Below are 22982 nucleotides of genomic sequence, written 5' to 3'. Positions count from 1 at the left end.
TGAAATCCTGACCTCTTTTAATTATGTTACGTTTATTCTGTGGGGGCATCAATATGTATAATACCAGTGAGTATAACAGAGAGGCTGAGGGATTTAAAATCACGGTGTATTGATAACTTCACACTATCTTGTAGAGGTACTTTGTGGCTACTCTCTATATAATGGTACAGCAGGCAGTTATTAAAAAGTATTGGTATAGGTGTATATTTATGAACATAGATGTTTATGTAAGTGGAAATGCAGGTTAGCAAGTGATAAATCTAGGATGATGACAAGTATTGGGGGAAATTTTTCTCTACCTCTGAGGTTTCCTTCTTGAGAAAGAAATTCTGTTAGTGTTACCCTGAGTCTGCTCTGGCTCCTTTAAATCACTTCATTTTTGATGTAATGACTTACATGATTGGTAAATTTGAGAGCAGTTAGCCCTATGGATGCGCTTCATTGACATGTAGGAGCTAGCTAGTCTTTCCACAGCATTTGAGTGATTTTCATCTCCTCCTCTATCTTGTAAGCTACGCAGGGGCTTACCTATGCAGGGAGAGGTCAGCTCCTGTCTAGTGCTGAAGCATGCCCACCTTGGAGGTTCACTGTCAGCAAGCCCATTTGTCTAGTAAACCTACAGCTTCTATTAGTAAGAGCAGTCATATTTTATTTGTTTTCTCAATTTGTTCATAACTTTGGCAGAGAAGGAATTAGCAGCTTTTGGGTGCTCTCTTCGGAGGTACCTCATATATGATTCTGTTTTATTTGGTTTTATGTGTATTTTTAGTAGTTTTCCATATACGTGTAGAAAAAGTCTAGAAAGATAAGCATTATAGTTTCAAAAGAAGTTGGTAGAATTAGGAGTGGGGTTTTTTTGTTGGTACTTTGGAATTCAATTAATTTATTAGAAGTGTAATTAAGATATAGTTAAGTATTTTAAACCTGTAAAATATATAGCATAGTCTGGACTTCCGTGTAGAAGAATTGGGCATCTTTGTATAAGAGAAAAAGCTGGACCTGAGTAGATGTTTCCACCTCATAGCATGGTGCTTGAGTCTAGAACTTATGGTAGGCAAAAATATATTACTTTTCTAAAATCTCTGGCTTGTCATTTCAACACATATGTCACAATAATTGCTTTCCATCCACTAATAGTTTGAAGCAATTTGCATGATTTTTAGAAGTGAGTTCTAGCATTTAACTGAGGTTAATTGGATTCTGTATTTCTCTTTCCTACTTGCAAAGTTTGCTAAGCCTTTTTATTTTGTGGCTTCTTTTATTATTCCTTGCTTTTAAAAAAGGAATAGCTCTAAATTTCTATCATCCTTCCTGCTTCTCAGTGTGATAGGCCTATATGAATATAATACTCAGATTTGGCCATATTTGAAATTATGAATTTATTAAAAAGGGAAAAGATTAAACAGTGTTTCTAAAGTGGTAAAAAAAAAAAAGTATTTCTTGACTTCAGAATTTTATAAAAGTTAGTAGAGTAGGGACATCTGGGTGGCTCAGTCAGTTAAGTGTCTGCTGTCAGCCCAGGTCATGATGCCAGAGGTGTGGAATTGAGTCCTGCATTGCACTCCCTGCTCAGCAGGCGGGGAGCCTGGTTCTCCCTCTGCCTGCCACGCCCCCTGCTTGTACTTGTTCTCTCTCTCTGACAAATAAAATCTTTAAAAAAAAAAAAAAAAGGAGAGGGAAAAATGCGACATAATTCAGTCATTATAGTCTCATCATGCTTTTTAAAAAATTTACTTTTTAGTTTTTATTTCAGTTAGGAAATATTTCATACCACAAAGACATGCTGACAATAAAGTAATCTCTAGATATTCCATGCCCAACGTAATAAAACAAAACTTTATAAATACAAGTAAGTCCCTGTATACCTCCATCCTACCTCCAGTTTGATGTTTTCCATTATTATGCATATATTAATATTTCTACCACCTATAAAAGTGTCATAAATATTGGGTATTTTTGAGTATTTTCAAACTTAATATGATACATTAATACAGAGTGAGAATGTAAAATGGAACAGCTGCTTTAGAAAACTGTTTGCCAGTTCCTAAAAAAATTAAGCATAGAGGGGCGCCTGGGTGGCTCAGTGGGTTAGGGCCTCTGCCTTCGGCTCAGGTCATGGTCCCGGGGTCCTGGGATCGAGCCCCGCATCAGGCTCTCTGCTCGGCGGGGGGCCTGCTTCCTCCTCTCTCTCTGCCTGCCTCTCAGCCTACTTGTGATCTCTGTCTGTCAGATAAATAAATAAAATATTAAAAAAAAATTAAGCATAGAATTACCACACATCTCAGCACTTTTCTTAGATATATACCAAAGAAAGAAGTGTGTACCATACAAAACTTGTACACAAATGTTCATAGCAGCATTGGATTATTCATATTAGCCAAAAAGTTAAAAAACGAAATAAAACCAAACAACAACCAAATGTTCAGCTGGTGAATGGATAAATAAAATGAGGTGTATCTACGATAATATTGTTCAGCAATAAAATTAACTGAAGTACTGATACATGAGTCAACGTGGATGAACTTGAAAACATTCTGCTAGATAAAAGAAGCTAGTCACAAAAAGCCATATATTCTATGATTCTCTCTATATGAGAAGTCCAGATTAGGCAAATTTATAGAAATGGAAAGCAGATTCATGGTTGTCTAGGGAAAGGGTTATGGGGGGACATTGGGCTGTAACTGCCAGTGTGTATGGATTTCTTTTTAGGGTGATGAAATGTTCTAGAATTAGATAATGGTGGTAGTTGTACAAGTCTGTGAATATGCTAAAAAAAATGAAATTGTACACTTTAAATGGGTGAATTGTATTGGGATGTGAATTATATCAGTAAAGCTATTTAGCAAGTTTATGTGATTGTTTTATATTCTCCTATTAGCTTTTTAAATTCAGTATAAGCCAAATCACTGTATTTTGCAATTTATATATTTTTGTACATTTAGTTCTGTATAACTCTTTTCACATTACACTGTATGAATTTACTGTATTAATCCATTTTCCTTTTTTGCCTTCAAAAGCAATGCTTTTGTGAACAGTCTAATCCATATTTCTTTATACGACGATATATTTTTATTTTATTTTATTTTTTATTTTATTTATTTATTTATTTTTTAAGTTCAACACAGGGTTAAACTCACAGCCCCAAGATCAGGACCTGAGCTGGTATCAAGAGTCAGACACTTAATTGACTGAGCCACCCAGGTGTTCCAGTGATGATACATTATTAAGGCTTTATTCCAAACTAGAATTTGATAGGATTAGGGATGATTTGTAATTTATTTAGTGTTATTTAACTATTTAGAACATGTTTTATTGGTGTACCTTAGAATATTTAATTCATATAATAATAGTTCTACAATTTAAAGTTGAAAGTAGTAAAAGTACTCTGTCTTCTGAAGTTCTTCAATGGTTCTTTTGTATTTGGCAAAAGAAAAGGGCTTCTTAACTACTGTGCCTTTCTTGGTATTTTACTGTTAAATACGACATGTCTTAATTTTTGTGTATGCTGATATTTTATAGAAAAAGCCACAAATGAGTACAACACTACAGAAGATTGGAGTCTTATCATGGACATATGTGACAAAGTTGGAAGCACTCCTAATGGGTAAGATTTCCAGCAATCCCCAGCACATGCCTAGGAGCTTAATAACCTGTGTCTCTTTTTCTGGTGTAACTTTGAAAGGAAAATGAAATTTTACTATTACTTTTGGGGGACAAAAGTTAAGAGATCCTGGTGGCCAGATTTATGGGACAAGCTTTATCCTGAAAGAACAAGGGGAAAAGAGTTCAGCTGAAAACCTGAGATATCTAAAGCTTTGATGAGGTGTGGACACATGTTAACAATGAATAGACTAGTTATTTAGGGAATTCCCCTGTGACTTAGACATGTATGGGAGCCTTTTAATAATGAAATATATAAATATAATAATGTAGTACATAATAGACTGGAGAAGCCCTTCAATAATGAGTAGGTAAATATAATAACATCATTATGAAAAAGTGAACATAAAAAAGGGTGCTTTTGAGGGAGAATGCAGCAATTAAGCTGAACTGATTATACTTTAGAAGACTGGTAAAAGCATTTAATGTTACAACTTCTGAAGGTACCTTCATACATGTTTATACTACACCTTTGAAGACTATATATTTTGCAGGTTATGTTTTTAAGATAAGAATTTGCTATCTGTGAACACTAAACCTGTCTTGAAGAAACGAGAAGATAATTTATATGACATGGTTTTTTGTGTTGATATTTTGGAAATTATTTGACTCTTAAAAAATTTTTATTTAGGGCGCCTGGGTGGCTCAGTGGGTTGAGCCGCTGCCTTCGGCTCAGGTCATGATCTCAGGGTCCTGGGATCAAGTCCCGCATCGGGCTCTCTGCTCAGCAGGGAGCCTGCTTCCCTCTCTCTCTGTCTCTCTCTCTCTCTCTCTGCCTGCCTCTCTGTCTACTTGTGATCTCTCTCTGTCAAATAAATAAATAAAATCTTTTTAAAAAATAAATAAATAAATAATTTTTATTTAGATTCAACTAATTAACATATAATGTATTACTAATTAGTTTCAGAGGTAGAGGTCAGTGATTCATCTGTCTTACATAATACTCAGTGCTCATTAATCATGAGCCCTCCTCAGTGTCCATCACCCAGTTACCCCATTCCTTCATCCCCTTCCCCTCCAGCACCCCTTTTGTTTCCTATGATTAAGAGTCTCTTATGCTTTATATCTCTGTCTGATTTTGTCTTGTTTTATTATTTCCTCTCTTCTCCTATGATCCTCTATTTTGTTTCTTAAATTCCACATATGAGTGAGATCATATGGTAATTGTCTTTCTCTGATTGATTTATTTCACTTAGCTTACTACCCTCTAGTTCCATCCACGTCATTGCAAATGAAAAAATTTTCATTTTTTTGGTGGCTGAATAGTATTCTGTTATATATTTATACACCACATCTTCTTTATCCATTCATCTGTTGATGGACATCTGGGTTCTTTCCATAGTTTGGCCATTGTGGACATTGCTACTATAAATATTAGAGCACAGGTGTCTCTTTGGATCACTACATTTCTGTCTTTGGGGTAGATACCCAGTAGTGCAATTGCTGAGTCACAGGATAGCTCTACTTTCAGCTTTTTGAGGAACGTCTATACTGTTTTCCAGAGTGGCTGCATCAGTTTGCATTCCCACCAACCGTGTAAGAGAGTTCCCCTTTTTCTACATCCTTGCCAACATCTGTTGTTTCCTGACTTGTTAATTTTTGCGATTCCGACTGTTGTAAGGTGGTATCTTATTGTGGTTTTGATTTGTCTTTCCCTCATGCCGAGTGATGTTGAACATTTTTTCATGTGTCTGTTGGCCATTTGTATGTCTTTGGAGTAATGTTTGTTCATGTCTTCTGCCCATTTCTGGATTTTTTTGTTTTTTGGGTATTGAGTTTAATAAGTTCTTTATAGATTTTGGGTATTAGCCCTTTATCTGTTAAGACATTTGGAAATATCTTCTCCCATTCGGTAGGCTACCTTTTAGTTTTGTTGACTGTTTCCTTGTTCTGCAAAAGCTTTTTATCTTGATGAGGTCCCCAATTGTTCATTTTTGCCTTTGTTTCCCTTGCCTCCACCAATGTGTCTATCAAGAAGTTGCTGCCTCTGAGGTCAAAGAGGTTGCTGCCTGTGTTCTCTCTCTCTCTTTTTTTAAAAGATTTTATTTATTTATTTGACAGAGACCACAAGTAGGCAGAGAAGCAGGCAGAGAGAGAGGGGGAAGCAGGCTCCCCGCCAAGCAGAGAGCCCGATGTGGGGCTCGATCCCAGGACCCCGGGATCATGACCTGAGCCGAGGGCAGAGGCTTTAACCCACTGAGCCACCCAGGTGCCCTCCCTGTGTTCTCTTTTAAGGGAAATTATTTGGCTCTTGATTTTGGAATATACAGCCTTTGCAACAAGCACCTCCTTTTCTTTTTTTAAAGAGTTCCATAGTTCTATGAACAAAATATGTGGAATCATTTTACAGATGTATTCCTTTAATGAAGTGAAGTTTGCAGGATTTTGTTCTTAAGTTTAAAGTTATTTGGTAATAGAATGCCTTATATTTTTAGTGTTTAAGTTGAAATTCTGAATAAATACTTAATATTCTTCATTTTTTTTCCCTTAGAGCAAAAGATTGCTTAAAGGCCATAATGAAGAGAGTAAATCATAAGGTTCCTCATGTTGCTCTGCAGGCATTAACTGTAAGTAAAAGTCATGTTAGTATTTGACCCAAATTTTAAATGTGTATTTATTTTAGTAAGTTAAGTAAGATAATATCTCAACATTTGTATATTGATTTTTATTTTAATTAATAGCTTCTTGGGGCTTGTGTGGCAAACTGTGGAAAGATATTTCATTTAGAAGTATGTTCCCGTGATTTTGCAACAGAAGTACGTGCTGTGATAAAAAATAAGGTAAATTTTAAAAAGAGAAGAAATTTAAGTCATTAAAAAGTACATATACTGTCTGTGATTTTAATCATTTTAACTATATATAGCATTAATGAAGTTGTATTATGAATGAAATCACTTTTAGCTAAGTTTGAAATGAAATAAATTTCCTATTCTAAAATTTGGTATTTTCATTCGTAGCACCAAAAACTGTTTTCCTTTGCAAAGCATATATACCAGTGATAATAGCTAATCTTTATTTAGAGTTAGTAAGCAGTCACTGCTTTTAAAATTTTACATATACCATCTTGTTTAATGCTCTTAATAATCCTTAGAGGTTAGATTCTCTTACCATTCCTGATTTATAAATGCAGAAGCTGAGGCTTAGAGATAAGTTCAGTAACTTATCCCAGGTCATGCAGCTAGTAAATGGCACAGCTAAAGTTCAGATCCAGGTTTCTTGAACTTCAGAGTCCAAACCAACTACTAACCTGTACTGATTCACACTAAAGATGGCAAAGAAAGAGGACCTTTATTTTAGAGCTGGGTTGGGGGAGGTCTTCACAATAGAGTTTCTGGTGCTGATTTCTTTGGGACAGAAACTCTGAAGCTTCTCTTGCTATTAGTGGCAAAAATCCAGAAATTTTAGTTTAATTGATAACAAAAAAACTTAATCTAATATTGAGCATATTTTTTAAAAATAGAAGAAATAACTTCTGAGTATAAAAGATCATCATTGTAGTGAAAATTAGAAATTGATGTTTAAAAGGGTAATTTTATAAGAAACAACTCTATCTTAAAATGAAAATAGGTATTTATGAAGCACTCATCTAGGCTAGGGATTGCTGAACTTTAGTTGATGTTTATATAATTAAACAGAATTTTAGTGGTAATAATCTGTTAAATAATTCAAGTACTTACTTTAACCATTACCTTAACCACGGTTGTATTTCTTTTCTTTGCATTGCCTTTAAAAGGCTCATCCTAAGGTATGTGAAAAACTGAAGTCTTTGATGGTAGAGTGGTCAGAAGAATTTCAGAAGGATCCTCAGTTTAGTCTAATATCTGCAACTATTAAATCTATGAAAGAAGAAGGAATTACTTTTCCTCCAGCAGGTTCTCAGGTAAGAGATTCATTTAGATCCATGATTGACCTTACACTATTTTGAAGGTATATATTTTATATAAAAGCTAGGCAAGGTCTGTCTTAATCATCCTTTCCCACCTCTACTCTCCAGGTGCCTATCTGAGATAGTGCCTTACATTTAATAGGTGTTCTAATTGTTGAGTGAATGTGTCTTCTGTATATCAGAACTTTGAGAATTGAATCAGCCATAAATAATCTGTTTAATGCTGCTCTAAGTCTAGAGTCATGCAAAAGGCATAGATGTATGAGGGAGCCTTTATGTTTAAGAAATTTATAGTAAATTTGGAGGGTAGCTATATACATGTGAAAAATAAATTGTAAGTGACACATACAGGTGAGGGAGGGGTAACAAAGACTAGATGCGAGAAGAGAGAGGTTAATACAGCCTGGGATGGTAAAGAGGTAGAATTTTTAGACTGGAATGCATTTCAGTAGATAGTAGGGAAGAGGTCCTATCAGGGAAGGAATGATGTGGACAAATTCATGGAATTGAGAAAGCTCAAGACCTGTTTGTTGAAGAGTGAATTTGCCTGGAGTGAACAGTTCGCTTACAGATGAGTGGAACTATAAGACTTGAAATTTATTTTAGGAGATAGGGAAAAGTTTTAGTAGGACAGGGGTGTAGGTAGGGACAATGAGTCACAGAGTAGGCTATTTAAGTATGAGAGAAGAACAGTCTTGAGTTTGCTGTAGTGCCTCTTGCCTTCCACTTAATATTAGGATATGGGCTAGGGAAAGAAACTAAGAGGAGGAGAACTGTATATTTTATTTTAATTTAGACTGTAGACTGAACAGAATCTTTAGAGTTGACCAGAACTAAGGATTCAAGGGGGCATTTGGGGACAAAAATCTTACATGTTATGAAAGCAAGCATTTTTCTGCTCTGTCTTCTGCATGTCAAAAACCTGTGTCTAAAGAACTGGTTGATGGTTCAGAATCCTGGACATCTCTGTCTTCCATGCCTTTATTTATTTAGTTAGTTAGTTATTTTTAAAGATTTTATCTATTTGAGAGAGAGAGAGCGCACACAGGAGCTGGGGGAGATGGAAAAGCAGACTTCCCACTGAGCAGGGACCCAATGCAGGGCTCCATCCCAGGAGTCTGGGATCGTGACCTGAATGGAAGACAGACACTTAACCAACTGAGCCACCCAGGTGCCCCTCTTCCGTGCCTTTAAATTTAAGCGTGACCTTCCTAAGTCCTCTGCTGTGCCCAGAGAAGCACCATGGTTCAAGTACAATGAGTATTAAATAACAGCTTAACATGTATTCCTAGAACTGCACCTGTTGTCTCTGTCCACCGTCTCTCTTCAGTAATTATCATGGCTTCTTGCTGCTGCTTCTCGTGGAGCTTGATGCCCCTCCCTGAATAAGAGACCTTGGGCAGTTGAGATCAGGGAAGTACAGTCAGGAGAGATTCATATTTAAGTACTTTCTCTATGACATGTTCTGTGTTAGATGTTAAGATGGAGGCAAAGTGTAAGCCAGTCCATGCCTTTTGTGAGTTTATAGTGTTTTCTTGAGAACTCCGATGTTTTATTTTAGTATTTGAAAACTGCTACTTAAAATTTTTACAAAGAACTTCACTTTTTAAAGAAACTTGTCAGTTTTTTAAAAATTAACATGTGCGAATAATTATAGAGCTTGTGTTTTCTTTGGAACGGCGGCTGTGTTCATTTTACTCATACATTACAGACTGCCTCAGCTGCCACCCGGAATGGTGCATCATCGAACAAAAGCAGAGAAGATGAAGAAATAGCAAAAGGTAAATGCTCAAGCACGTATAATTTAGTGTTGCTTAGAACATCCTTGCTAGAACAATTTATTTAAATAAAAATTATAATCAAGCTGGGTATACTTTTAGTATTTTCCCTCAAATCTAGTAGGCTCTGAAAAGTAAGGAAAACAATCAGTGTGATAAAAGATTGATTTAATTCATAATCCCTGTCAGCAATATGTATTTAATGTCCTACCTTTGGAGAGATTTCATTTCACCTTTTCTTTAATGCCAAAGTTATGAGTCAAGCACAGAAATATGTTCACGGCTTGTCCTATATGGAAAGCTACCCATATTATAATGTCACAATCTGTTTGCTATAAAAATAATAGCTGCTGTATATGACAGACTGTGATAATATGGAATGAGCAAAAACTTTATTTTAAAAAATGTCATGATTTTCTGCCCTGTCCTCCCACATTCCAAGAAAGTTAACTATGTAGAATTTAATTGGACAAATAAAATATTAACTTCATTTATTCTTATTAAGTATTACATTATTAAACATTTCTTTTTAAACTTTAAAAAATCAGAATTAATTCTGGCTCTCTTGTTTTTTACATTTCATTTTTTCAAATTAGCTATTGAATTATCATTGCAAGAGCAGAAGCAGCAGCATGCAGAAACAAAATCCTTATATCCCTCTGCAGAAATTCAGTTAAATAATAAAGTTGCAAGGAAAGTGAGAGCTTTATATGATTTTGAAGCCGTTGAGGACAATGAACTCACCTTTAAACATGGTGAAATTATTATTGTTTTGGATGACAGGTAAGTTTTATATCTTTATTTCTGGAATATTTTGAAGTTATTAAGTATAATATTCTTTAGAATTCTGTATATTCAGGTCTTTGACTTTGGTGTATCTAAATCATAATAGAGTCTTTTCATACCTTAATTTTTTTTTCTAAAATAGAAGTTAGACTAGGTAATATGCGTTCTTTATTGTTTTATATCTTAGATAAAAGGTGTATTAAATAATATTGTTGCTTATCATAGTTGTGAAGCATAAATATTCAGTCATCTGAATCCCTTTACATTGGGAGTTGTGTATATCAAAATTACTGGGAAAGAAAACAACTTTAGGAAGAAATACACCCATATTACTTTTTTTTTTTTTTTTTTTCCTTAAGAGCGGGAGAAAGAGGAGGGGCAGAGGGAGGAGAGCATGTGAGAATCTCAAGCAAACTCCATGCCCAGCTCAAACCCTGATGCCGGGCTTGAGTTCACAACCCCGGGATCATGACACGAGCTGAAACCAAGAGCTGGATGCTTAACCTGACTGAGCCACCCAGGTGCCCCAGCTATATTATCTGATAAAAGCAACCAAAAGCTATGCTCAGTTCTTCCCCAATTCTTAACGCTACTGTACTCTCCCTCACAATTTCTCTGTCATTTAAAGAATAGATCTGTTTTATATCTGAAGCTAATATAATATTGTATGTCAACTACACTTCAACTTTTATTTATTTATTTTTTTAAATATTTTATTTATTTATTTGACAGAGATCGCAAGTAGGCAGAGAGGCAGGCAGAGAGAGAGGAGGAAGCAGGCTCCTTGCTGAGCAGAGAGCCTGATATGGGGCTCGATCCCAGAACCCTGGGATCATGACCTGAGCCGAAGGCAGAGGCTTTAACCCACTGAGCCACCCAGGCGCCCCTACACTTCAACTTTTAAAAAAAGGATAGATCTGTCTTTATTGGGCCTAATTCTGTTTTTTACTTTGCTTTTAAAAGAAGTTGCTGAAATTTAGCAAGGGTGATACCTAACAGCCTGTTGCTGTGAACAGAGATTGCAGATGCATTTGATGTCTGTTATAAATAACTTAGTAAGGATATATTAGTCTAGGGCTTTTTTAAATGAGTAGATACACAAAATGGTATTACTTTCCCACAGTAAATAGTTATTGAGAATATGTTATGTAATAGGCTCTATTTATATAAAAATTGAATGAGGACACAGTTCTGTCTTATAAAATCTAGAGTAATGGGAGTTAAAATCTCTATAGATACTTGTATGAAATGCAGATTGCAAATGCCATTAAAGAGGTAATGTTGGGGTCCAGAAGAGACCAGCTTTGTACCAGGTACAAGCATCTGGGAAAGAAGGCTTAACCAGAGGGTTCATTTTAGGTGAACGTTGGTTTTGACAGGATAGGAAAAATTTTGCAAGAAATCAAGAATAGGAAAAAGAAGGTCTCCTAGGCAGTCAAGAAAGTAATCACTTTTCTTCTTTAAATGTTTTTTTTTTTTTTCTTTTTAAATAATCATTTGGAGTGGAACACATGATCCCTGAATGAAAGTAAATAAATATTAAGGTGCAGAAATAGTGTGGGCTCTGAACACAGTCTGAAAGGTCAGGCTTCTTAGTGTGTATGTTTTAGTTGGAATATTTGCAAAAGAACTTAGATTTATACTTCAGGTACTACTATACAACTAGAAATTAAATTTGTAAAATAAATAGAGACTAAACTACAATACGAGTAGTTTTTGCTCTAAGATTCAAATTTTGAGTGTTTTATTTAATGAGAAAATATTCTAAAATAAATTGCTGTTTGGGGCACTTGGGTGGTGCAGTTGGTTGAGCGTCTGATTCTTGATTTCAGCTCAGGTTGTGATCTCAGGGTCATGAGGTCCAGTCCCAAGTCAGGCTCTGCTCCGTCTGAGTCTGCTTCAGATTCTCTCTTCCTCTCCCTCTGTCCCTCCCACTCATGTGCATGCTTGTTCCCTCTCATGCATGCACTCTGTCTCTTTGAAATAAATAAGTCTTTAAAAAATAAATTGCTGCTTACAAGGTAGAGTACTGAGTAATGACACAGGTGCTTTATCACTTATCTTCAGCAGGCCTGTACTACCCTGTGCTGTGATAACTCAGTTCTCTTTTTCTTTTGTGCCTGTTGTGAGTCTTTCATACAGGACGTATCCCTTCACATCACTGGATGTTCACATGGCGTTACACTCTTACTGCAGTCTGTAGGCTTGCAGTGAGGGAAGGGTTATGTTGCTGGGCTGCATGTGTCTTTTCACACATGTTGAAGCTCAAAGTCATTGAACAACTTAGACTCTTACAAAACTATTTTCAGTTGAGACTTAGCACTGCAAAAGAGAACCTTTTTCTTTATAACTTCTAAGAGAATTCAACATGAATATACTAGAATATGTAGGTTGATTGCTGTCATTTTAATGATAGAATACCCCAATCTGAAAGTTGCTATAGACACGTTTATTAACACCTATAGGTTAAATGTTGTCATTCTGGGTGATGGATTATCACTGGCAAGATTTTTAAGCACAAATGCAAACTGGGATCCTAACATTAAATGGTAGTCTTCGGTTAAAAGGAGATTCGTCTCGATGATCCTATTTGTTGTTTTCGTATTGCTGTGAAAATGAAAGCACAAATTAAAATTTTCATAGATAGAACTTAAAGTCCCTGGAAGATACATCATTCTTGGACTTCAGCTTAAGAAACAGAGCTAATAGAAGAGGGACACATCTCTTCTTTACAGAAGATACCAAAAAGGGCTGCCTGGGTGGCTCGGTGGGTTGGGGCCTCTGCCTTCGGCTCGGGTCATGGTCCTAGAGTTCTGGGATCGAGCCCCGCATCGGGCGCTCTGCTTGGCGGGGAACCTGCTTCCTCCTCTCTCTCTGTCTGCCTCTCTGCCTAGCTGTGATCTCTGTCTGTCAAATAAATAAATAAAATCTTAAAAAAAAAAAAAAAGAAGAAGAAGAAGAGAAGAAGATACCAAAAGAAAATCTTTTCACTTTTTACATTTTTAGCTTTATCTCACCACTTCTTGTTTGTTCTTTATGTGCTCTTCCAAATAATCAAGTAGGATTGGTTGCCTAAATTAAATAATAGGTATTTTAAGGAAATGACCCCCCCACAAGATTACCAAGATTTCCACACTTACTATTTGTATGTTTGTGGTTTTTTCACATGATCATCATATCCGTAAAAAAGGCATCAATTATCTTTAGCCATTGTCATTATAAAAGTCAGCAAAGGGGCACCTGGGTGACTCAGTTGGTTAAGCATACAGTTCATGATTTCGGCTCAGGTCATGATCTCATGGGTCATGGTATTGAGTCCCATGTCAGGTTCCACACTTAGTGGGGAGTCTACCTGGGATTCTCCCTCTCTCTCTCTCTCTCTTAGATAAATAAATCTTAAAAAACAAAAGTCAGCAAATAAGTTGTTTTATTTGAGAAGTTAATGGCCTAAAGGGGAGACTCAGGTTTTCATTTATTTTGAGACCTGAAATGAGCCAGGATAACTTTGTTTCTTTTTAGTGTGCAAAGTTTTCTGTTTATATTTTAATTTTCTTGTTTATTTATGATGGCAACAGGGCAGATGTCATTTATATTTCCAAAGCCCTAATTTCTTTTTCTTCCTGGCAAATGCCTGTTTAATCCAAAACCCATGTAGATTTCACGTCTTCTGAGAAGCCTTTACTCTCTGTTATTAGTTTCCAGTAGTCAGGAGTTCTCTCTCTGTGCTGCTATAGCTCCCTGAACATAATAGCATTGCTCATACTGTACTGTAATCACATCTCTACATATGTCTCTCCTGCTACATGATTCTGAAGAGGGTCAGCACTTCCTTGGGTGGGAGGAAGGGGGAAGGCAAAAACAAATCCCAGAAGGTAAAGCAAAGTAACATGTTCTTGTAACAGGAGAGTTGAAAAATACTGCATTAGATTTTCATTCTTGAAGGCATAAACTCTCTCCATTAGCTTTGTAACTTCAGTGCTTAACCTGATGTTACTTGTCCCTCTTTGGTAGGTTTTCATAAGTGTTTGGTGTATAATTAATCAATTGATAGTAAAGTTTCTGTCTTTATCGCTTTTCACTCAGCTGTGATTTTTTTTCTTAATATAAAAAGCTCTAAGTGTAAATGCTGCATATAATTATCAAATAATTTATGTAAAACTATAGTGCTGAATTACTTGATTTAGAAGTTTAAAATTGAACAGTATTTTGTGTCATTAACATTCCAAAGAATGAACAGATTGTCAGTGGAGGGAATATGGAGCTGAATTAGGGCTAGGAAGGAGTCGTCATGCTTTAACATGGCCTTTGGTTGTTTTGCCTACTTTTATGCTTCATTAGGGAGTTCATAGTAGTGGTTGGGAGGGAAATGATCCTACATTAGTAGGACCACTAGAGAAGGCTACACATAAAATCGTTGATAGATTCAAATAAAATCCACATGTCCATTTCACAGGTTTGGCTTTTCTGGTTTTATATAAAATTTCCTCTGAGTTCAACTGTCCTTTTTAAAATGGGATGCTTAATTTAAAAAGCATGTAAGAGAATTCCTCATTTTATATAGACATCAGCAGACATGATAGATATGTATTAGACATCTATATATTAGAATTGTCAGTACATCAGTTATTTTCTGATTTTAAGAATTTGGGTGATATATAGCTCACATCTTTGTGGTACCTTTTTTTTTTTTTTTTAAGATTTTTATTTATTTATTTGACAGAGAGAGATCACAAGTAGACAGAGAGGCAGGCAGAGAGAGAGAGAGGGAAGCAGGATCCCTCCTGAGTAGAGAGCCCGATGTGGGACTCGATCCCAGGACCCTGAGATCATGACCTGAGCCGAAGGCAGTGGCTTAACCCACTGAGCCACCCAGGCGCCCTCTTTGTGGTACTTTTTAAATGAAATGGTATTTCAGAGTCCTAGGAGTTAATTCATCCTCAAGTTTCATTTTTAGGAATGTCTACTCAGTAAGTCAAATTTTTGGAGAGGAATAGACAAAATTATCATTTCTACATTCTATGATTGTTCATATAGAAAGTTCAAGGGAATCAGTGGACAAATTATTAAAATTGGTAAGAGTTCATCAGGGTTGTTTTTTTTGTTTTTTTGGTTTTTTGGTTTTTTTTTTTTTCATCTCATCAGGGTTGTTGGATATAAGCTCAACAAAAATCAGTGGGTACTTTAATCGCAGCTATTTAGAAAATGTAATAGAAAAAAAATTGCCATTCTCAATAGTAATAAAAAATTATAAATGATCTAGGGCTAAATCTAATAAAGAAATGGGAGGACTTTATGGAGAAAGTTAAGAAATTCCTTGAAAGATATAAAGAAATACAACTTCTTTTTTTTTTTTTTTTAAGATTTATTTTTTTTGAGAGAGAGAGAGAGAGCACGAGTTGGAGAGGTGGAGGGAAAGAGAGAGAAAATCCCAAGCAGAGTCTGTGCTGAGTGCAGAGTCCATTTCGAGGCTTGATCCTGGGACCCTGAGATCACGACCTGAGCTGAAACCGAGTCAGAGGCTCAATGACTGTGCCACCCAGGCACCCCTATGACATATTAAATATAAATGGAGAGAGACACATATTCAGGGTAAAGAAAACTTTAATATTGTAAAGATTTCATTTTCCCCATATTAAGACATAAATTCAGTGCATTTCTAATTAAAATCCCAATAGGACTTTTTTCAGAGACCTTGAACACGTTTTAATTTTAACATTAATATGGAAATATGAAAGGGCACTTTCCTTGCCAAGTATCAAGGCATATTAATAAGCTGTAGTAAATAAATATATAGATAGTTCAACAGAATGGAATCTAGATCCATCTGCTCATGAACAGATAGCAGCCTGCTGTTTGAAAGATAGGATATCATAAATCAGTAAAAAAAATGATGTACTATGCAATAAATTTGGGGGATGAATGGCTGGGATGAATGACTCTTTATAGAGTACAAATAAAACTTTGACTCAGTTTCACATAGTACATATGGTTTCATTCCAAATGGATTAAAGAGTGGAGTGGGGTGCCTGGATTAAGCTTCCAGCTCTTGGATTCTGCTCAGGTCACGATCTCAGGATTGTGAAATCGAGCTCTGTCCATGCTCAGCTCAGAGTCTGCTTGAGATTCTCTCTCCCTCTCCCTCTGCCCCTCCCTGCACTTAACACACACTCTCTAAAATAAATTAATCTTTTTTTTTTTTTAAGATTTTATTTATTTGACAGGGAGAGAGAATACAAGTAGGCAGAGGGAGAGGGGGAAGCAGGCTCCCCATGAGCAGGGAGCCCAATGTGGGGCTCAGTTCCAGGACCCTGGGATCATGACCTGAGCTGAAGGCAGCCGCTTAACCAACCAAGCCACCAAGGCGTGCGTAAAATAAGTGAATCTTTAAGGGAAAAAAAAAATTTAAACAAAGGGAAGAGATAAGAAAGAAAACCAAAACTACTAAGTGTATTGGAAAACAGTATTGGGAGTTCAGGGATAGAGAACGATTTCTTTTAAGAAAGCTATATAAACCATAAAAGATTGCTAAATTTGATTACATGGAACAAAAAACACCGTGCAGTAAAAGAAACTATAAACATATGTTAAAAGACAAGTGACAGTTTGAGAGAAGGTATTTGCATAATTCGGACAAACAGTTGCTATCCAGAATATATAAAGAACTCCTACAGATCCATGAAAAGAAATAGCCCCATGGAAAAGAAAGGTAGACAGAAAAAATGAACAAACAGTTTATAGAAGAGGCAGTCTGAATGGCCAGCAAAACGTGTGGATGCCCCGGAAGTGCAAATGAGCATAGCCTTGAGAGATGATTTCTCTCCTGTCTGATACCAAGTGTGGCTTGGACAGTTAACAAGCTTGAGGGAAAATGACATTCTCACATGCTGCTGAGGGAAGGAGGATGGTGTATGGCCATAACCACTTGGGAGACTATTTGGCACTATTTGGTAAAATGGAAAATATTTTTATCCTGAGGCCCAGCAAGTCCACATCTGTGGGTAGGCCTAAAGAATTGTTGCTTGTGTGCCCCAGAATCTAGAATGATCATTACACCAGTCTTTATAAGGTGAAAGAATTTAAGTGCCCATCTGTATGGGGATGGATAAATCAAATATGCTGTATTCGGATGAGGGATCTTTAAAAGGGATAAACAAGATATGAAAGTATTAGCATATAAAATGTAAAAATCTATAATGATTAATGTATCTATAGACTTTTCTGTAGGTATATGTAAACAAATAAAAAATACACTTGCAGGAAGACTACATACCAGCTTTATGGTAATGGTTTGGTAGGCTGGATGTGGGGTTGGGACTTGGGGTTGTTGATAAAGGGGACTTGATTGTGACCTGTAATGTACTTAAAATGTAGAGGAACAAGTGACATTTTTGTACTATATTTTCAGTGATGCCAATTGGTGGAAAGGAGAAAATCACAGAGGAATAGGACTCTTCCCATCTAATTTTGTAACAACTAATTTAAACATAGAGTCTGAGGCAGGTAAGTTAAATTTTAGGGAAGGTTAAATCTATTAAAGTTTTTTACACTTGAGTTTAATCGTTCAGTTTATTTTTGTTGTTTTTTAAGTTATTTCTATGCCCATCTTGGGGCTTGAACTCACAACCCTGAGATCAAGAGTCATATGCTCTACCAACTGAGCCAACCAGGTGCCCTGGTTCAATTTTGAATATAAAGTAGATTGACATTTAACTTTGTTTTAAATTATTTGTAGACAATACAGTTTAATTTCTTAAAAATTAAGGGGTTAACTTACTCCAAGTCAATTCCATTATTTTTTCAACTCTGAGAATTAATGTACATAGTTATATATAAGGCATAAAATAATCTGTGATGACCATGCAGATATTTAATTCAACCTGATTATGGTTTAAGAGGTAGTTTGTGTGTTCAGTATAAAGAATACTGATTTTATTCATCACTGAACCACAGTATCAAGGGGAGTAGGTGGCAGGGTGGGGGCTGGTTGACAAGTGCCAAGTATGATTACAAGGGTTAGGAGTACTCCTAAATTTTAAATTTTTCTTCACCTTGATTTGATTCTAGGGAACATGAAGTAATAAAGCAGGGTAATTAAGACAGTGGGTTCCTGCTTCAGATCTTCTGCTGTCAACCATGCAGAGAAAACTTCCATTTGTTATGCAGGCAGGAAGATGGGGGTTGCTGAGTGTAAAGAACAGCTAATAGTATTACTAACGGAGCTCATGATCAGAAATAATGCAGTTCAGTGGTGTTTGAGTACTCATTTATCAGGTATTATGCAAAGTCAGTGGCTTGCACTATTTCATTTAATCCTCATAACTCTGTGAGATAGGTATGTTTTTTACCCATTTACAGATAAGGAAACTGAAGCTGGGGGTTTATATGACTAGTAGGTGATAGAGCCATGATTCTGAAGTCAGCCAGTCTGCTCTTAGATGTACTTACACTGACTCACTGCAGGACATGTCCGTGCTAGATTGTATTATCAGTGTTAAAGAAAGAACTTGAATTGTGAAGGCTGTGTGCATTACGTGTAACATCATCTTTGTATGAGTGGAGCAATGGCATTCCGTTAAAGTAAACGTGAGAGACTTGAAGACTCATGTAAAGACTAAGTACTTTCCCAGTATTTATACTTTTTATTCCTCTGGTCTGAATCGCTAAGTAGTTGTGAAAATTGAAGATGCTGGTTTTTAATAACTTCAGAAGACCATCCTTGGGGGATTCTATATAGAAATTTCCCCTTGGCATAGGCTAGAGCACCTGAGCTGTAGTTTTAAAAATAAAAACTAATCTAGGTTTTCAGTGTATCCTTATGTTATGTTGAGGTCTGCTCCTTAGGCTGTCTTTGAAAGTTAGCCAAATATTTGAAGTAAGTGGCTAATTGTTGGGACTTAAAAATCCTTTGGTTATAGAGATTTTTTTCCCCTGAGGGGTGTGCATTTTATTGGGAACCTTAAGTACTCTTCATCCAGAACACAATGTCTTCATTCAAAGCTCTCACATGTCCTACATGAGATTTTTGGGTTAGAGGCAAGGTAGACTTTTATTGTAATTTTATTTTTATCAAAATTTACTTTATTAAAATATAGTTCATTACAGCAACACTCCAGTGAACATTTAAGTTGTGTTCTAGATGTATACATTTATAAATTATCTTTCAACCTTCTCACTACGAAAGGGGGGGGTTGTTTTCTTTGGCTTTAAAACTTATCAAAGTTAGGTTGAAATTGAGTATTTCTTTGTTCATTTGGGAAATACATTTTTATAGCAAGGAAAGCATAGAAGGAGCTCATATAGTTAACTCTGAATTTTGCTGTTCAGATTACGCTCTACTGTCTTGTGTATTCATCCTAGTGGTAACCCTCAGTTTTTCAGAAAATGCCTATAATGACAGTTCCCGTTAATATTGCTCACTTGTTCCACTAGAAGGTAAGTTCCATCAGGGCAGAGATTCTTGTCTGTTATACTCAACTGATGTATTTCCAATGCCTGGCTCATAGTAAGGGCTAATAAATGTTTGTGGTATGAGTGAATGAACGTATGTAATAACGTGTATTAATTATGAGATGTGATGACTAAAGGGTTTCCTTTTTTTTCTTATGGATAATCACAGGCTACTTACATATTAGTGACTAAAATACCAAAGTACATGCTGAGGAACTTAAAGTTTACTTTGTTTCCATAGCAGCTGTGGACAAATTGAATGTAATTGATGATGAGGAGGAGGAAATTAAGAAATCAGAGCCTGAGCCTGTTTATATAGATGAGGTAGAGTTTTTCTTTTGTTTAATAGTTAAACTATCAATATTTTTAAAAAACCTATTATCCTTGAGAATGCTTGGTAAGAGTAATTTTTATGTTCATTGAAATGAAAGCTTTTGAGTTTCTAAATGTGCATTTACTTTTTTTAGGATAAGATGGATAGAGCCCTGCAGGTACTCCAGAGTATAGATCCAACAGATTCAAAACCAGACTCCCAAGACCTCTTGGATTTAGAAGGTACTTAGTGAGCGTTAGGGATTAATTTAATGTCTTTTACTATTTTAGCAATTTATAATGTCTTAAATGTCTTCTGCCTTGTATTTGCTTCTAGAAATTAAGAGATCTCTGTTGGGAAACAGACTAGTGTAATAAAATAGTAAACATATAACTTGGAAGATGTTGTTACAAACCTGCCTAACATGTTCAGGAAGGAAGCCTTTATTTTTCTCTAAGCCCGCTAGTGATACTGTCTGAAGAGAGTTGGAATTCAGAAAAGGACAGAATTAAGAATAAGACCATACGAAATTAATTGAGTCAAAGTTTTAGAAATTCTTAACTTATAATTCTCTTGATTTTAAAGGGCGAAATTATACGTGATCGGTGTTAACTTCGTAATGTAGTCATTTGATGCCTGCTGATGTGTCTTTTTAATCCACAAGAAATTTGAAGTAAAAGAAATGTTTTTTCATGCCTTTTTTTTAAATCTTTTGGGAGAAAAATATCTGATAAATGGATAAGTCTTAAATCTTTTTATAGAATAAACTCTGGTTATGAATATAGGATACTGTGCTATCCATTTTATCAGTGTTTACATTTGGAAATAACACAGAATGTTTAATTTTAAAATGGCTTAAGCACTTGAGAAATGTTCATTTGTAATCTGTACACAATTATATATTTGATACACTGTGACTCAAGTTCATTTACTTGGCTAATAGTTTTCTAGGTTTTGAGGTGGATCCAAAATTCACAGTTGTAAACTTAGTACTTCAGAGAACATGGTCAGATTTCTCTTTTGATTTTGATTTTGCCTTTGGTCAGATATATTAACATTGGTGCTGAGTATTATTAAAATTAAGTCTTTTATAGTCCTTCTTCTAGCATAAACTTCATTTTTGTGTATTATGCATGGTATTGTGTATTGGTGTGTTCCGTTGTTAAAAATTGTCGAAATTGATTTAAACTGGTTTAAGTTTCAAGGTTCAAAATTATTTTTGTGTTTACAGATATCTGCCAACAGATGGGTCCAATGATAGATGAAAAACTTGAGGAGATTGATAGGTGAGATTTTTTTGTGCAGGGAATAACATGTATGGTTTTCTTCCTTCCTTTCTTTCCTTCTTTTTTTTTTGTTTTTGTTTTTGTTTTTGTTTTCTTTGCTCTAAAATATGTACTTTATTATTTTTTTCAAAAACCATACTTTTGAAAGATTCCTACAAGATGAAGTTAAGACAAATTACATTTTTTTGTGTATAAGCATTGGTTTAGGAAATGTGTATAGAAACTGGTGACTTTGCATGGCTCTAAACAAGAAACATCATAATTCAGTCAGTAAACAACCTTCTCATTTACAAATCTATGAATGTTATTAAAATGCAGAGAATAGTAAAGTTCCATGTCACACTACTACTGAAAAAAAAAAAAGAACAAAACTCAGGTTTCATTTCTAATATATTTTGGAATTTTTTTAGTAATGCCTGTCTTCCTTCCTTCCTTCCTTTCTTTCTTTCCTCCTAAGATTTTGTTTATTTGTTTGAGAGAGAGCATGCACATGATCTCGAGGGAGAAGAAGGGAGAATCTGAGGCACACTCTATACTGAGCAAAAAACCCTACATGGGGCTCAGTTGTGCAACAGCAAGATCATGACCTGAGTTGAAACCAAGAGTCAGATGCTTAAGCCACCCAGGCACCCCAGCAAGAATAGTTTTCTTGTGGATTACTTGTTTTTTGGCAAAACTTTAAAGGGTTTTGTGAACTGTTCAATCTGTTGAAATTGTCTCTCAGTTTCCAAAACTCTTACAAACTGGTATTTTTTATTTTGGTAGCATTTTTCCCCCTGTGGCAGTATGGTATTGCCTAGAATGATGGGCTCATGCTCTTATGGTACCAGTCTTCGTTTTCTTACTTGGGCTGGAACTGAGGGATGATGAGTACTGAGGATTAAGCTGAATAGAGCACAGAATGAAGACTGGGTCTTGTTAGGTGATGAGAAGTAGTATTTGTAAAACTTTCAAATGAAATTTCCCTTGTGTTTGTGAAGCTAAATCCAAACACATACCTCTCCTTGTTTTTCTTCTTGTATTTCTGTATTTCTCTTGTCCTTTTAATTTCCTTATCCCACACAGTCTTACTCTTCCTTAGAAAAAGCAGCAGCACTGAAGGATAGACTCAGCATTTTGAACTTTTCATTTCTTTTTGTCTTTTCTGGTTCTTCAGCTTTCTGTTTGAAGCCATAGTGAATGGAAGACAAGGATAAGGCTTTAGTGTTCCATCATCATCCCTTTCTAGATTCTGTTTGTTGAACTACGGTATCAGACGTCACAAGAAGATGGAGCACCTGGGCGGCTCAGTCGGTTAAACGTTTGTGTTGGGCTCAGATTATGATCCTGGGGTCCTGGGATCAAGTTCTTCGTCGGGCTCCCTGCTCAGTGGGGAGCCTGCTTCTCCCTCTCCTGCTTCTGCTCCCCCTGCTTGTTCTCTCTCTTGCACTCTGTCAAATAAAAGAAAATCTTAAAAAAAAATTTAAAAACCCTGCACAAGAAGAACAGGAATTACTTTACTTACCTGCCTTTATCAGAGAAGGGTAGTAATCTCAAGATTTTTTTCTAGTCACTGAAGATTATAACGTTTTTCTATAAGATGTTTTTTATAAATCCTTTATATTTTCTACATAAACGAGAAACAAATCCCTGTCAAAAATTAATGAAATAGGGTGGCTGAGTGGCTTAGTTGTTAAGCATCTGCCTTCAGCTCAGGTCGTGATCTTAGGGTCCTGAGATCAAGCCCCTCATCAGGCTCCCTCCTCACAGGACGCCTGGTTCTCCCTCTCCCACTTACCCTGCTGGTGTTCCTGCTGTCACTGTCTCTCTGTCAAAAAAATAAATAA

At 35.9% G+C, this 22982-nt stretch overlaps 1 protein-coding gene across 1 annotated transcript in view; it reads left to right on the top strand.

The window, feature by feature from the left end:
- The first annotated feature begins 3524 nt into the window (after positions 1–3524).
- The window catches only part of LOC111144809 (signal transducing adaptor molecule 2), a 33257-nt gene continuing 13799 nt past the window's right edge, over positions 3525–22982 (top strand). The window contains exons 1-10 of the mRNA XM_022499298.1: positions 3525–3604; positions 6152–6227; positions 6342–6440; positions 7394–7540; positions 9258–9327; positions 9921–10107; positions 17516–17610; positions 19799–19881; positions 20025–20112; positions 21102–21156. Of these exons, the coding sequence (XP_022355006.1) occupies positions 3567–3604; positions 6152–6227; positions 6342–6440; positions 7394–7540; positions 9258–9327; positions 9921–10107; positions 17516–17610; positions 19799–19881; positions 20025–20112; positions 21102–21156 (938 nt within the window). The 5' untranslated portion in view covers positions 3525–3566. The remainder of the gene's footprint in view (positions 3605–6151; positions 6228–6341; positions 6441–7393; positions 7541–9257; positions 9328–9920; positions 10108–17515; positions 17611–19798; positions 19882–20024; positions 20113–21101; positions 21157–22982) is intronic.

This window comes from Enhydra lutris, unplaced genomic scaffold, assembly GCF_002288905.1.
Source record: "Enhydra lutris kenyoni isolate GAN:26980312 unplaced genomic scaffold, ASM228890v2 scaffoldscaffold1, whole genome shotgun sequence".
Lineage (NCBI taxonomy): Eukaryota > Metazoa > Chordata > Mammalia > Carnivora > Mustelidae > Enhydra > Enhydra lutris.
Note: the sequence above shows the minus strand (reverse complement) of the source record. Positions and strands in the feature narration are given on the sequence as shown.